At 48.5% G+C, this 14,407-nt stretch overlaps 1 protein-coding gene across 6 annotated transcripts in view; it reads left to right on the top strand.

The window, feature by feature from the left end:
- ADAMTS17 (ADAM metallopeptidase with thrombospondin type 1 motif 17) overlaps positions 1–14,407 on the top strand; it is a 406,696-nt gene that overhangs the window by 204,634 nt on the left and 187,655 nt on the right. For 5 of the 6 annotated variants that reach the window (XM_086364868.1, XM_086364864.1, XM_086364867.1 and 2 more), the window contains exons 9-10: positions 4,345–4,485; positions 6,473–6,623. In XM_086364868.1, coding sequence (XP_086220994.1) covers positions 4,345–4,485; positions 6,473–6,623 — 292 coding nt within the window. The remainder of the gene's footprint in view (positions 1–4,344; positions 4,486–6,472; positions 6,624–14,407) is intronic. The other variant, XM_086364865.1, reaches the window with a different exon arrangement.

Raw genomic sequence — 14,407 nt, 5'->3', positions numbered from 1 at the left:
AGACTTTCTGGGGTCTTTTATTCCACCTGAGCATTTATTTCACAAACCCAGCCAAGAGTACTATAAAGGGAGGCAGCCCAGGTCACAAACCTGACATCAAAACACCCAAGCATCCAAGGGACAGGCTCTAAACCAGGTAAAACAGAAGTTTCCACAATGGCATGGGTACCAGCCCCAGAACACCTAGTATCTGCTGCGCCTTCCAGGATTTCAGTGAAGCTAGCAAGGGGGGTGCATTGCCTTTCAGAATTCCCGCATGGTATATATTGGATGGAGAAGGCAATGGCACCCCACTGCAGTACTCTTGCCTGGAAAATCCCATGGACGGAGGAACCTGGAAGGCTGCAGTCCATGGGGTCGCTGAGGGTTGGACATGACTGAGCAACTTCACTTTCACTTTTCACTTTCATGCATTGGAGAAGGAAATGCCAACCCACTACAGTGTTCTTGCCTGGAGAGTCCCAGGGACGGGGGAGCCTGGTGGGCTGCCGTCTATGGGGTCGCACAGAGTCGGACACAACTGAAGTGACTTAGCAGCATATATTGGATTTCCTGAAGCAGATTTGGAAACACCATGTTCTTTTGTCTTAAGATAAAGTCTACTCAAGGCCATGACGTCATTGTGTTTGATAAATGTGTACCACATGTGACATGAGACCCGTCTGTGTCCTTAATCTCAGTCACTTAGGGTTAAAGTTGCTTTAACTTTGTGCTTAATGCTACATGTTCTGTTAAATATAATGTTACCACAGACATCAACCTAAAATAACATGAAATTTCTTCAGTCAAGTGATCTTTAATTTAAACTAAAAATAGCCTAAACTGTAGTTTATGTAGACCTCAAATATCAAAACTCCTACCTAAATGCAAGTTCCTCAGTTTGTGAGGCTCTTAGTTAGCATTTGAACATTTTAAACCAGATCCACCACCATCTGTATTCGAGACAAGCTCCAGAAACCCAAGAACGGCACTCCTCGCTGATCCTGCTGACTAGAACATTCTTTAGGGAAGTCCCTCTGGGGGCTGGCAGCATGAACCATGAACACAACGCCCTGTGGGCATACGGGTGTCAAGGGCACAGTCAGCTTTTCTGAGCACTTTGGTGGACAGAGTTTTGTCTCCAGAGAGACCAGGCTCTCTGGCCAGCTGAGTCTGGCATATGGGCGAAAGAACCTCTTTGATTTTACAAGCAGCTTGACCACGGGGAAAAAAGTTGGAAGTAAGTCACAAGTGAAACATTCCTCCATACGTGGCGAAGCCATCCTGCCAGGGCTTGGCTGTCCTCCGACTGTGGTTTCCCAAACAGCAAGGAGCGTCTGGGGGCCGCTCAGGACGTCCCAGTTGGGATGTGGGAGGGGGGTTAGGATCCCAGGTTGAGTCCCCCTGGGATTGGATTCTCCCGGGGAGCAATGACACAGTTTGACCTGCTCCACGTTCTGTGCTCACGCTTTGTCCTTAATGATGAAGTTGGGAGCCACTTTTTTCATGAGACCTTGTATTTATGTAACCTCTACACCAGCGCTTCCTGGAAGCCATCGACATGTTCAGATCTACCCATTTGAAAGTCCTATCATTCATTTTATTTATAGATATCATATCAAACCCTAAATCAAATTTAAGGTGACTTAATATCTTTTGCCAGAGAAGGCAATGGCACCCCACTTCAATACTCTTGCCTGGAAAATCCCATGGATGGAGGAGCCTGGTAGGCTGCAGTCCATGGGGTCGCTAGAGTCGGACGCGACTGAGTGACTTCATTTTCACTTTTCACTTTCATGCAGTGGAGAATGAAATGGCAGCCCACTCCAGTGTTCTTGCCTGGAGAATCCCAGGGATGGGGAAGCCTGGTGGGCTGCCGTCTATGGGGTCGCACAGAGTCGGACACAACTGAAGCGACTTAGCAGCAGCAGCAGCAATATCTTTTACAGTCAGTTCCTATCTTTCCTGAAACAAAGAGATGGATATATGTGTGTGTCTGTGTAGATAAAGGTATGAAAAGTGAAGTGAAAGTTGCTCAGTCGTGTCCGACTCTTTGCGACCCCATGGACTATACAGTCCATGGAATTCTCCAGGCCAGAATACTGGCATGGGTAGTCTTTCCCTTCTCCAGGGGATCTTCCCAACCCGGGGATTGAACCCAGGTCTCCTGCATTGCAGGTAGATTCTTTATCAGCTGAGCCACAGATAACAAGCAGGAAAAAAAAAGTAAAAACCTGAGTAATACCATTGAAAAATTATTCTTATTGGTCAGATGTATCTGATAATTTCTAGGCTCTCTACTTAACCCTAATTGGATGGATTCCTGGCATCTAGGCAGGAAAACAGGATTGTGTCTATCCAGAGATGATTTTCATTGTTCTGTTGAGCAGGCCACTGCCCTAGACCAGCACAGCTACTGTGGATGTGGATCCTCCAATTTTTTGATGTTTTCTCCTGCATCAAATAGTTAATCCACTTGATAAATATTTATTGAGTACTTGCTCTGTGTCAGTCGTGAGTGGACAGGCTGGGATGGAAAGCTGTGCTGAGGGCACCTGGTGGGGTGGAAGAGCCCATGGGAAATCCCAGGAGTGGGCATTTTTCAGGGAGAGGTTTGGCAGGAGAGGCCTGGACCGAGGTGAAGGGGGAGCCAACATGTAGGCGACACTGCAGAAACCTTCCTGTCTGACAGGATAGCAGGGTAGTGGTTGGTCAGCTGAGCCATTACTGAAAAACTGGGTCAAGAGGGGAAATGCAAAGAAATGGTACTTAGGTTCTTAAACATTTGGCCCTTTTGTTTTGACTTAAGTAATGAAAACATTCATTTTGTCACCAATTTTGTGGTGGGGGCGAAAGCCTTTTCTCTGAGAGAAGCTGACTGGGCTTCCCATCACCTTCCTCACAGAAACCACAACTATAGTGTGATGAGCTTGAGTTCAGTGTCTTTTTTTTCTTTTTGTAGATTCAGCAGACCTTGAAAGACCCTTGTGAAACAGTCTAAGGGTAGATTTTTATGATTTTTTTCCTCAACTTCTACCGTTGTCTTGCCCACACCCAACTTGGCAGCAGCCTAGTTTAGCTTCGAGCTAAATTGCTTTTCATGAAAACTTTACTTTTATGCTCATATTACACTGGTTAACATAACATGTAACCACATGTATTGATTGAAATAACAAGTATTACTATTATAAATAGGCTTGAGTATAAATTCAGTTCACCTTTGGTATGCACACCCTCAGCTATAGGAACGGGCCCGCTGGGTGACCAGAGGGGGCCCTGCTCACCTGGAGCAGGAGCTCGGGTGCCAGGCCCTGTTGTTCCAGGGATGGGAGCTGAGTCAGCTTCCCAGTTTCATGGGGGGTTGACCAAGGTAGCCTTTCTGTACAGGAGCACCGAGTGGTCCTGGAGTGTGCGGAGTGAGAACGCAGAGGAACTGGGGAAAGAGTCGGAGGTGCGTGAGGAGAGCTGGGAGAAATAAGGCCGCGGAGGCACGTTTAGAACCTCTCGGCACAGTCGTCTCTGGGTCCATCTCATCTCCCAGGCTGATTTGATGGCTTATTGTGCCCCGCTGTATCTTCTCTTTCTAGGTCGTTTGTGGCACTTGAGAAACCTCTCTTAAATATGTTTGAAGGAATGCACATGTGTGTGTTTCCCACGGGGCTGTTGACAAAGAGTGAGCAACCCTTATGCACGGTGAATCTCTGCCCTGGAGGTCACGGGTCAGCAGACGGTGGGCCATCTGGTCACGGGTGTTCTGTTTCTCGGCTTCCCCTTACCGGCAGCCTGTTTGTGAACTGAGATCATTGTTCCGCTTACAGTTAGCCTCCCTCATCTACATCAGCATCCTGTTGTCTTCCAGGTACAACTGGGTGGGAAGGAGATAGGCATGATCTTGGTGGACCCAGGTATAGTGATATGAATCAGAAGCCGTGAGTGTTCATGAGTTTTCATAAGCCAGAGTCTTGGCTAGCACCAGCCCTTAGCTTAGCGACTTCTCTGCAGGCAGTGAGATACTGAAGCATTACGCTGGGATATGTTAGTGTGGAAAAGCAAGTCTAACCATCAGAAGAACTGTGATATTGCATTTAATATAATTGGCTCACTCATTTATTATTCATTTGTTAGGTGAATGCTGTTGGTTACATGGTTGATTAGTTTCCACTCACTGAGTGAGTGAGTCATCACCCTCACTCTTTTCTTTAAGCTCGTGACTCGCGGTCTGCTCTGAGAATGGCAGGGAAGCAGGCATCTCCTGTGCTACTGTGTGTGATTAAGCTGTGATCTAGGTGGGCACAGGGTGCTGGCATCCGGGCCAGGAGATGAGAAGCCTGTAATGAGCGCCCTCTCCCCCTCTCCCTCGGGCAGCTTGGGGATGAACCACGACGATGACCACTCCTCCTGCGCCGGCAGGTCCCACATCATGTCGGGAGAGTGGGTGAAAGGCCGGAGCCCCAGCGACCTCTCCTGGTCCTCCTGCAGTCGAGATGACCTCGAGAACTTCCTCAAGTAAGTCCTCAAATCGTTCGGTACCATCAGTACAGTAGAAAGTGCTACAATACTTCCTAAAGCACAATAGTTGGGGTATCAGCCAATAGGAGCTGAAGTGAAGTAAGTGAAGTAAGAAGTGAATCTCTTACAGTTCAGCTGGAGAGACTTCCTTCCAGGTGTGCATCTGGTATGACGTTGGCCACCCTGCTGGTGATCACAAAGTTTATCAACGGAAATGTCAATGCAGTGACCATATCTTGGCAAGGTTTCATTTCACTTCTCTTCATTATTTTGACCATGAGTGGGCACCACCCTAGTGGCACCCGTGGCTGCTGTAGAACTGGGTGCTTCCCCAAAGCTTAGGCTGCTTCCCTGGGTGGAAGTCCATTTCCTGGGAGGAGGGCTTGCTTACCTTCCTCACATGTGAGGCTAGAATGGGTTTATAATGTGTCTGCCTTACTCCGTTACAGATTTCAGTGGAAGAATTAGCTATCTGATGTCAGACCTTTGTCAAATAGAGTCTGTACTCAAGTACTATGTGCATCCCTTAGTGTCAGGACCTCAGGACTGAACTTATAGGCTTGACAGGCAGACCCCGATTGCTTCACCACTTAACTGCATCATCTGTACCCCCCACAGAGACAGAAGGGGTCAGTGAGTCTCTGCTATACACAGAGCTTTTATAGTCCTGTAACACAGTAGAGTGCTCAGTGAACTCAGGAAGGAGGATCAAAGGGATCGCTCTGGCTTCTGTCCTCATCCTGGGTCTTCTTTTATGATGTTTCCTGTAGCTGGGAAACTAAGGGCTTAAAAATGGCCTTGTTAGTTTTAATATAGTCAGCCTGTGTGTATTGCGTGCATGCAACTCTTTTCTTCAAGAATCTTGGCAAGAGGCTGGGTTTTCTTTTTCCTACCATCTGCCTTGTTTTAGGAATTGAAAAATAAAAGCATTCAAGTATTTAACTCCTAACGGAGCCACAGCCATACCACCCCCCAATTGTTTTTCAGAGCTGTCCTCAACATCTCTGGACATTTCTGTCCTGGTTGAAATCCTTAAGTCTTTTGCACAGTGTGCCTCCAGCCAGCTTTCATGGCCAGGTAGGGCACCTGGACTAGCCAGTGTCCAGAACCTGACAGCCCCCGCCCCTAAGAAAGTCTGCAGAATTGGAAATAAGCTTGCTTGCTTGATTGTTTGCTTATTTATTTAAAAGCAAAATAACCCTAACTCCAATTTTTTCTTGATTCATTCTGAGAACATATCATAGCAATCTATTTCAAAACCATTTTCATCCAAGAAAGCACTCAGACTCCCCAAGAAAAATACATTGCTATGTGAGTGATATGCCCGGGCCACTTCTTGTTGCCCAGCTCTCGTGGCCTCCAGAGTAAAGATCTGCATTCAGCTATCTGGAAAAGAGCAAAAGGTGTAGTCCCCATGTCCGGTGCTTGGTCAGTTCAGTTCAGCTCAGTTGCTCAGTCGTGTCCAACTCTTCGCGACCCCATGAATCGCAGCACGCCAGGCCTCCCTGTCCATCACCAACCCCTGGAGTTCACTCACACTCATGTCCATCGAGTCAGTGATGCCATCCAGCCATCTCATCCTCTGTTGTCCCCTTCTCCTCCTGCCCCCAATCCCTCCCAGCATCAGAGTCTTTTCCAATGAGTAAACTCTTCTCATGAGGTGGCCAAAGTACTGGAGTTTCAGCTTTAGCATCATTCCTTCCAAAGAAATCCCAGGGCTGATCTCCTTCAGAATGGATTGGTTGGATCTCCTTGCAGTCCAAGGGACTCTCAAGAGTCTTCTCCAACACCACAGTTCAAAAGCATCAATTCTTCAGTGCTCAGCCTTCCTCACAATCCAGCTCTCACATCCATACGTGATCACAGGGTGCTTGGTCATCTCCCCATAAATAACTTGGAGAGCACTGCTGCTTAGTTACTGGCAGAGTAGAACAAAAACCTGGGAGGTACGTTTGCAAACCAACTATCTTCTTGGCTGTTTCAGGTCGAAAGTCAGCACCTGTTTGCTGGTCACAGACCCCAGGAGCCGGCATGCAGTGCGCCTGCCCCACAAGCTGCCAGGCATGCACTACAGTGCCAACGAGCAGTGCCAGATCCTCTTTGGCACCAATGCCACCTTCTGCAGAAACATGGAGGTAAGCTGCCTCGGGAGGGGAGGGCTGGCTCTGGAAGGATCATCTGGCTTCTGTTGGTGGATACAGGTATTTACACTCCACATACACACACATATATATATACATGTATATGCATACATGTGTGCATGGAGCACCCAGTGTGAGTCACACATGCACGCACACATACTCTCTCACATAGGCAGCTTTGCAAGGGGGTGGTTCAGAGTTACAGCTGACACTAAGAGCCTAATATTTTGTTTTGTTTTCTAATATAGAGGTCTTTCTTTGTAATATTAAGACATGGTAATATTAAGACACTAGGAAGAAAGTTAATGAGTCTGTTCCTCTTGGAGGTGATGCAATGTTGCCTGATACCAAATCCTCACAGATACAGAAGAGAACTAAAAACTACTGGATGTTGGAGAGTGTCATACGGAGAACATTTAGTGAATGATAACTTGATTATATGATAATGGTGTTAATAGCCCCATTAAAATGTTACCATTTTTTGAGCAGTGCCCACGTGTTTTGCCCTGAAGCTTCCATCGTGCCTGATCCCAGTTTACGATTACCACAGACTCCCCAGGTTACTCTCCCCAGGGTATAGATGGTAACACCAAGCCTCAGGGGTGAACTGATGATTCAGAATGGCTTGGCCAGGAAGTAAGTAGAGGAAGGATTTTATTCAAGTCTGTTCACCCCCAGAGCACACACTTTCTGACCATGCTGCAGATAGCATGGCCCCTTCTGTGGGTGGAAGTGCGCCAAGAAGGATGTGCCGGGCCCTGGGGCAGGCAGTCTCTGTGCCGGGGTCCCAGCGGGGGAGGCCAGAGCAGCCTGTGGTCCAGCCGGAAGTTGGCAGCTGGCTCAGGAAGTGGGGCAGAGCCAGAGTCGTCGTGGGGCTGGAGGACCAGCCTGGGATGAGTGGGACTCAGGAGCCACGCAGCAGCAGTGGGCCTGGAGCTCAGGGCACTATCTAATCTAAGGGAGGCAGCCTGCAGGGCTGGGCAGGTACCCAGAGCAAGAACTCAGGATGGGAGCAACTCCAAGACAGCCCGGGACTGCGCCTTCAGAATGAGACCTCGGGCGGGATCCCGGCCGGCACAGCAGGTCAGCCTGGACCCCGGGAGGCGGGCTGCTGCCTCTTGAGCGTTTCCTGGCTGTGTGTGAATTGGTTCAGGAAGTCTGGGTGGAATCCGCAGCGGGGACACTGCCTGCAGTTGTTCAGGGTGTGGCAGAGGGCTGTGCCTCACAACCAGGTCAGCACCTCCTGCCGGCTGTTTCCCCAAAGGGCGTTTATCCGCAGGGTTGTCTAGAATCTTTCTCTCCATTCCCCTGTGGAGGTGTCAGCAAGGGTCCCTTCCATGCCCTGGTAACAGGAAGCTGCCTCCCACTTCACATCCAGCCACGGCTGGGTTGAAGGATACCTCCCTGGGAAGATGGGACCAGTCCCAGGACCTGATCAACCCCAGTGGTCTGCCACCGTGTCTGGCACTCACCATCTGCCTTGATGTTAAGGCCTGACTGTTCAGGTACCATATGCTGGCCAAGAGGCATCCTGTTTGCCTGTCCCAACCTTCAATCCCTTAAAGTTCGTGATGGCACAGAACTCCTGGGGAGGGCAGGTTTCAGAGGGCCCTTTGATGGTGCAGTGGCGGCAGGAGAGCTGTGTGCATGGTATCCTAGAGGAGGACTCTGAGCATTCAAGAAGGGCAGGAGTGCCTGGGCACCCAAGGGGGAGAAGAGGGAAGCACCCAGCTGAGTCAGTGGGCATGCCGTGGCCACTCTGCCCACTGTGGGGTATTCCCTGCCCCAAAGACCAGGCTGAACTGGCCCCACAGGTGGGCAGGATTAACAGGTGGGAGCTGGACACAGCCTGCCCCGAGATATTGGCTTCTAGAAGCCAGACTATTGCATACCAGTTGGGTCAGTAGTGATGGGAGGAAGGGTGTACAGTTCCTGGAGGCTCATGATCCCCTAGGCTAGACTGTTTCTTGCATTGTCTCATAACACCCTGACTGCACCCCACGAGGGCAGGAGCTTTGACCCCCACTTAAGAGATAAGAAAACAGAGGCTGAGAGAGGCTGGGTAATGGACCAAGGTCACTCAGCCAGAAAGGGATGGGCTAGAGACCAAGCTCAGATGTGACTATTACTGCAGGAGAAAAGGCAGGCTCTATTTATTCAAAGACAGATTCCAAAGGAGAGGAAGGGACTTGGTATTTTATTTTCTTCGTTGGCATCTTTTTGCTTAAAGAGGACAGTTAGAGGTCAGCAAGTCATGATCAGTTTAGCTTCTCTCTTGAAGCTCAAAATATAACTACATAAAGGGAGATCTTTTTGCTTTGTAAGTTACAACGCACCTGAGCATTTATTCCTGCAGCTCACTAAGAACCACGAAATATGCTTCCCTGCTTGCCCTTTTTTCTGAGAATTTCACCAATACCAAAACAAAGTTGGCATTTTTCTCCCCAAATCCTAGCAGTGTTACTGACCAGAGTTTTTGGCCTCTTTAATCAATAGAAATTGATCAGAGGCCAGACAAGAAATTCAGGCAAGGCTTCAATCGGGCCCCTGCTGCAGCAGGGGGAGCAAGTAATAGGTCCCCACGCTTGCTCGCTTCCTGAGGGTTCCTTATCTGGAGCGAGCAGTGTGCTCAGGGGTTGGGCTGGAGGGGTTGTTCAGCTGATTTGCCTACCCCTTAGGTGGTGCTGGGTGCAGGGGGATGTGCAGTGCCCTGATTTTGTTCTCGTCACCCTGTGTTTGCTCCTGGCTCTTCAGAAGTGGCAGTTGGGTTTTTTGGGGGGTTTTTCTTTAACAGTTCTCTATCTTGCTGACCAGTATGCTCCAACTGTACATATACGTGGTTATTTTTAGTCCCTTATACTTTTTGTATTTTGTTGCTCGAGGAGACATTTGTCCAGGTGCAGGCACTGCAGCAGAGGCTCCCAGGTGCCAGGCCCTAGCCTGTCTCAGCAGGATCGACTCCTCAGGGGCATGGAGGTGTGTCCGCAAGCTCAGCCAGCTAAGCGTCAGCCTCAGCTGGTGCTGATCGTCCTGCTTACAAGGCGTGACTCTACCAGTTAGGAAACAGTAACTTCTCACGCTGGAGGAGAGGTCATACTAATGCCAGAGATGTGCTGGCGGAGGAGACAGACAGTTGCCTGCTGGGACCCAGGCCTTGGGGAATGCTGCCCCCAGCTGGGGCACCACCCTGTGGGATTCTCCGGCTCACTTGACCAGCGTTTTGCTCATTTGTGCACTTGTAGGTCTGTTTCAGTTGATGTTCAGTGTGACAGGCACACATGTTGAATTGTTCCTTTCTTCCTGCAAAACTGACTCTGTGCTGGGGTGAGTCCCTCCCCTTCCTCCTGATCCTCATCCCTTTATTATTTCCCTTTCACCTACTCTGTTCCAGTTCTGCTTGCCTTCCTGCTCTCCCTCAAACCCAAAAGGCCTGCTCCTAGCGGGGACGAACTGTGCTTCCTGCTGTTTCCTCTACCGGGATGCTCTTCTCCCAGTTGTCCACGTGACCGAGCCCCTCATTTTGAGTTCGTTTGTTTGCTCAGATGTAACCTTCTCAGGGAAGCCTACCACCCTATATAAATTTGCCATCTAGTACCTCTCCCTGTCACCTTTGCAGTACCCAGATCTCCTGATCCCCTAAGGGAAAACCCTGCTCTCATAAACTTAACTTTTCACATGCTATATAATTTGCTTGTTTACATGACTATTGTTTTTTTAAATATTTATTTATTTAGCTGAATCCGGCCTTAGCTATGCCATGTGGTGGAATGTTCTGTAGTTGTGTGTGGGTTCCGTAAGTCTGGTGCACAGGCATAGTTGCTCTGTGGTATGTGGGATCTTCGTTCCTCGACAAGGGATTCAACCTGTGTCCCCTGCATTGCACGGTGGATTCTTAACCACTGGACCACCAGGGATGTCCCCATGACTATTGTTTTCTATTGTTCTGATAATCTCCCTCTTCAAGCTTTTAAATCCTTCCCGGACAAGAGTCTTACTTTTTCACACTATTATTTTTCAACTGCCTTGGTCAGTACCTGGAACACAGTAAGTGTTCAACAAGTATATGTTGTTCTGAGGTCCATTCATGACCCTAACGGTAAATTCAAGTTCTAATGTTAACCCAACCACTGATGAAACTGTAGACAAGCTCACAGGTGAGGAAGAAACCCTTACAGGCCTCCTCATATAATGATTTGGCTCTCTAAGCCCGAGTCCTCATTTATCCATCTAGTTCCCCAACATACATGATAGACTCTGCCAAATGTCTTGCAGGGGTTTATACAGACCTTTCCTGTGGCTTCCTCCCAGGACAGTATAAATCTGATAGTGAGGGACTGCAGCCTGCTTCTTAGTGGCCATCTCTCTCTGTGCGTTAATGAAAACCATTGTTAAAATCTGAGACTCCTGGTGAGTTAATACATGTAAGATGCTGAGAACTGGGTCTATCACAAAGTAAGCACCCATTCGTTTGAGCTGATACATATGTTGCTGTTACCTTTCTGGATAACCCTGGTTCCTATCTTGGGTGTGTAGAGGGTGGAGCACAGAACTAATCTATCTGTGTACATCTCCAGGATCAGCACTTCTCTATATTGAATTCCTCAGGGCCATGCAAGTTTAAGCATTATGTAAAACTCTAGAGACATTCAGCACCAACCAGCAAGGTCTTATGATCCAAAGCCAAATCGATCTTTATAACCATTATTATTCTTAAATGCCCTTGAGGATTGAAATAAATATCATGTAATGAAATGATCATGGTCCCAGAATTTCCTTTAAATTTGTCATCCTGACATCTGCCTTTGGTGAAGATGGAGTATCAGGGACCAAATTTATCTTCTTACCTGAAGCAACTAAGAAATCAGACAACATATATGAAACAATGATTTTCAAGACAATGGCCATCAAGCAAGGAAGGACAATGATCCTTGGGAGATACGAAACAAATGACATCGTCCTGGCTTACTGCCTGGGCAGTCTCCAGGCTGTGGCACGGTGGCGGTTGGGCTGTGAAGAAGCAGCAGGCTTCGTGAGTTGAAGAAACAGAGCCAGGAGTCCTAGGAGGCTGGGGCAGCTAGGATCCACAGGCAGAGTATCATAGACGAAACAGCATTACAAAGAGAGAACCTCGGAGGTCTGCCAGGATCTGCACGAATCTTCAGCTTAGTGCTGAGAAACACATGTGTGTGAGGAACTACCCAAGGCCAAGAAAAGAGCCATCTGAAAGCGTTAGTGGGAACAAGCTCCGAGGCACACAGGGGCATCAGGCTGAGGACACAGAAGGCTGCTGTATCAGCAGCATGGTAAAACTAACCCCACGCTAAATGCTGACCTGCTCCCACCCAATAAACCTTTAAAGCAAAATCTGAAAGGATCAAGCTGTTTCCAAGTAACTCAGCCAAGTCCCAGAACAAAGCTCAGAAGCATTTATAGAAATACAAAACCAACACTCAGTAAAATAAAATTCACAGTGTCTAGCATCAAATAAAAAATCACCAGGCCTTCAAAGGAGAAGGAAAATACATCCACAACGAGTAGAAAAATCCATCAAAACTGACCTAGAAAAGACACAGGTGATAGAATTAGTAGAGAAACATATTAAAACAATAATTATAACCATATTCCAGGTTCATGAATGTAGCACAAAGAAAGATTGAACGTGTTAAGTAGAGATATGGAAGATATGGAAAAGATCCTACTGGGACTTCTAGAAATGAAAACTATAATATTTAAGTTGAAAGATACCCTGCTTAAGATTTCTAGCAAATGAAAATTGTAAAAGAGATGACTGCTAAAGACAAAACATTTGAAACTACCCAAAGTGAAACACAAAGAGAAAAAAGCCTGAAAACAAAAAGAACTGTGGGACTCCTGGTGGCCTAAGAAATATGCACCTGATGTTCTGAAGGAGGTGAGACAGGATTAAAATCAAATTTGAAGAAATAATAGAAGGAGGACCTTCAAGATGGCAGAGGAGTAAGGCAGGGCAAACTCCTTCTCCCCCACAAATATATCAAAAAATCACCTGCATGTAGAAGAACTCCCACAGAATATCCTCTGAACGCTGGCAGAGCACTCCAGACTTCCAGAAAGGCAAACCAATCTCATGGGGTGAGGTAGGGCACAAGATAGAGACTAAAAGGGAGACAAAGGATTTGGGGGTGGGGTCCTGCGCCCTGGGGGAAGGAAGTCCTGAAGGAGGGGAGGTTCCCACATACTAGGAAACCCCCTCACAGGCAGGGTCGGGGGGAGCTTTGGAACTGCTGAGGGAAGGACAGTGCATCAAGACAGGTGCTCCAAAGGCAAAACGGAGAAAATTCACCACAGGGGTCGCACCGAACGGCACTTCCCACCTGGGAACTGGCTCAAGCGCTCACTTCTGCCCACAGTAACTGGGGGCTAAGTGTGGAGGCCCAGGCTTCGGGGGTCAGGCCTCAGGGAGAGGGCCCGGGCTGACTGCCAGGGAGGTGCTCTAGGGGGTGGCACAGCACAGCAGAGGCAGACCAGGGAAACTGCGTCCATCACAGAAACAAAGGATTGTTCCCACGGGAAGGCTTCAGTGCTGCACTTAGATTCTGAGCCATCACAGAACGAGGGACCCTGCCCAGGCAGATGCCAGAGAAGGGCGAGCCGGCTGTGGTCTGTGGTCCCAGAGGCAAACAGGCAGGCGCAGTGCCAGGGGCCGAAGGCAAGGGACCTCTATGACCTCGGTCCCAGAGATTACAACGACCACCAAGCTGTAAGCAGCTGCGAGTTGACCCCAATGTCTTGCTGGGAGCCTGAGTGGCTTGGCTCTGCCAAGGGCCCGACAAATTGGGACCAACTTCCTTGGGAAAGCGTATGCCCCCCCTCAGACTGGGGAGACACCCTGCGCAGCCCCAACACAGTGAGCACTACCAGCACACTCCTCTCCCCAGCACGACTGAGCGGCTGAGCCCAAACAAGCAGCCACTTTCACCTGCTCGTGTCTGGGCAGTGAACGGACATGGACAAGACCCGAGTCTGAGCAGACCCCACATTGCCCAAAACCCGTCCACAGATCTTCCTAGAGGACTTTTGAGTAGGCAAATCAACTGGACCAGGAAAACTGAGAAATTACTTGGACATTCCTCTCACTGCTGCTAAGTCACTTCAGTCGTGTCCGACTCTCTGCAACCCCAGAGACGACAGCCCACCGGGCTCCCCCATCCCTGGGATTCTCCAGGCAAGAACACTGGAGTGGGTTGCCATTTCCTTCTCCAATGCATGAAAGTGAAAAGTGAAAGTGAAGTCGCTCAGTCGTGTCCAACCCTCAGTGACCCCAAGAACTGCTGCCTTTCAGGCTCCTCTGTCCATGGGATTTTCCAGGCAAGAGTACTGTAGTGGGGTGCCATTGCCTTCTCCACTACCACTGTCTATATAGAGCCCCCTGTTTTTCCCCCTTTATATTTTATCTTCTCAAACTCTCCTGATGTGGTTCTTTATTACTCCTTCAATTTTTAAAAAATTTATTTATTTTTTAATTGAAGGATAATTGCTTTACAGAATTTTGTTGTTTTCTGTCAAACCTCAACATGAATCAGCCATAGGTATGCATATATCCCCTCCCTTTTGAACTTCCCTCCCTCCCCATCCCACCCCTCTAGGTTGGTACAGAGCCCCTGTTTGAGTTTCTTGAGACATGCAACAAATTCCCGTTGGCTATCTATTTTACATATGGTAATGTAAGTTTCCATGTTACTTTCTCCATACACCTCACCCTCTCCCCTCCCCCTTCCCCCTGTGTCCATAAGTCTGGT

The sequence above is a fragment of the Bos grunniens genome, chromosome 21 (assembly GCF_055505025.1).
Source record: "Bos grunniens cultivar Pamir isolate PY7600 chromosome 21, Bosgru_T2T1.0, whole genome shotgun sequence".
Lineage (NCBI taxonomy): Eukaryota > Metazoa > Chordata > Mammalia > Artiodactyla > Bovidae > Bos > Bos grunniens.
This window is presented reverse-complemented; position numbering and strand designations above follow the sequence as displayed.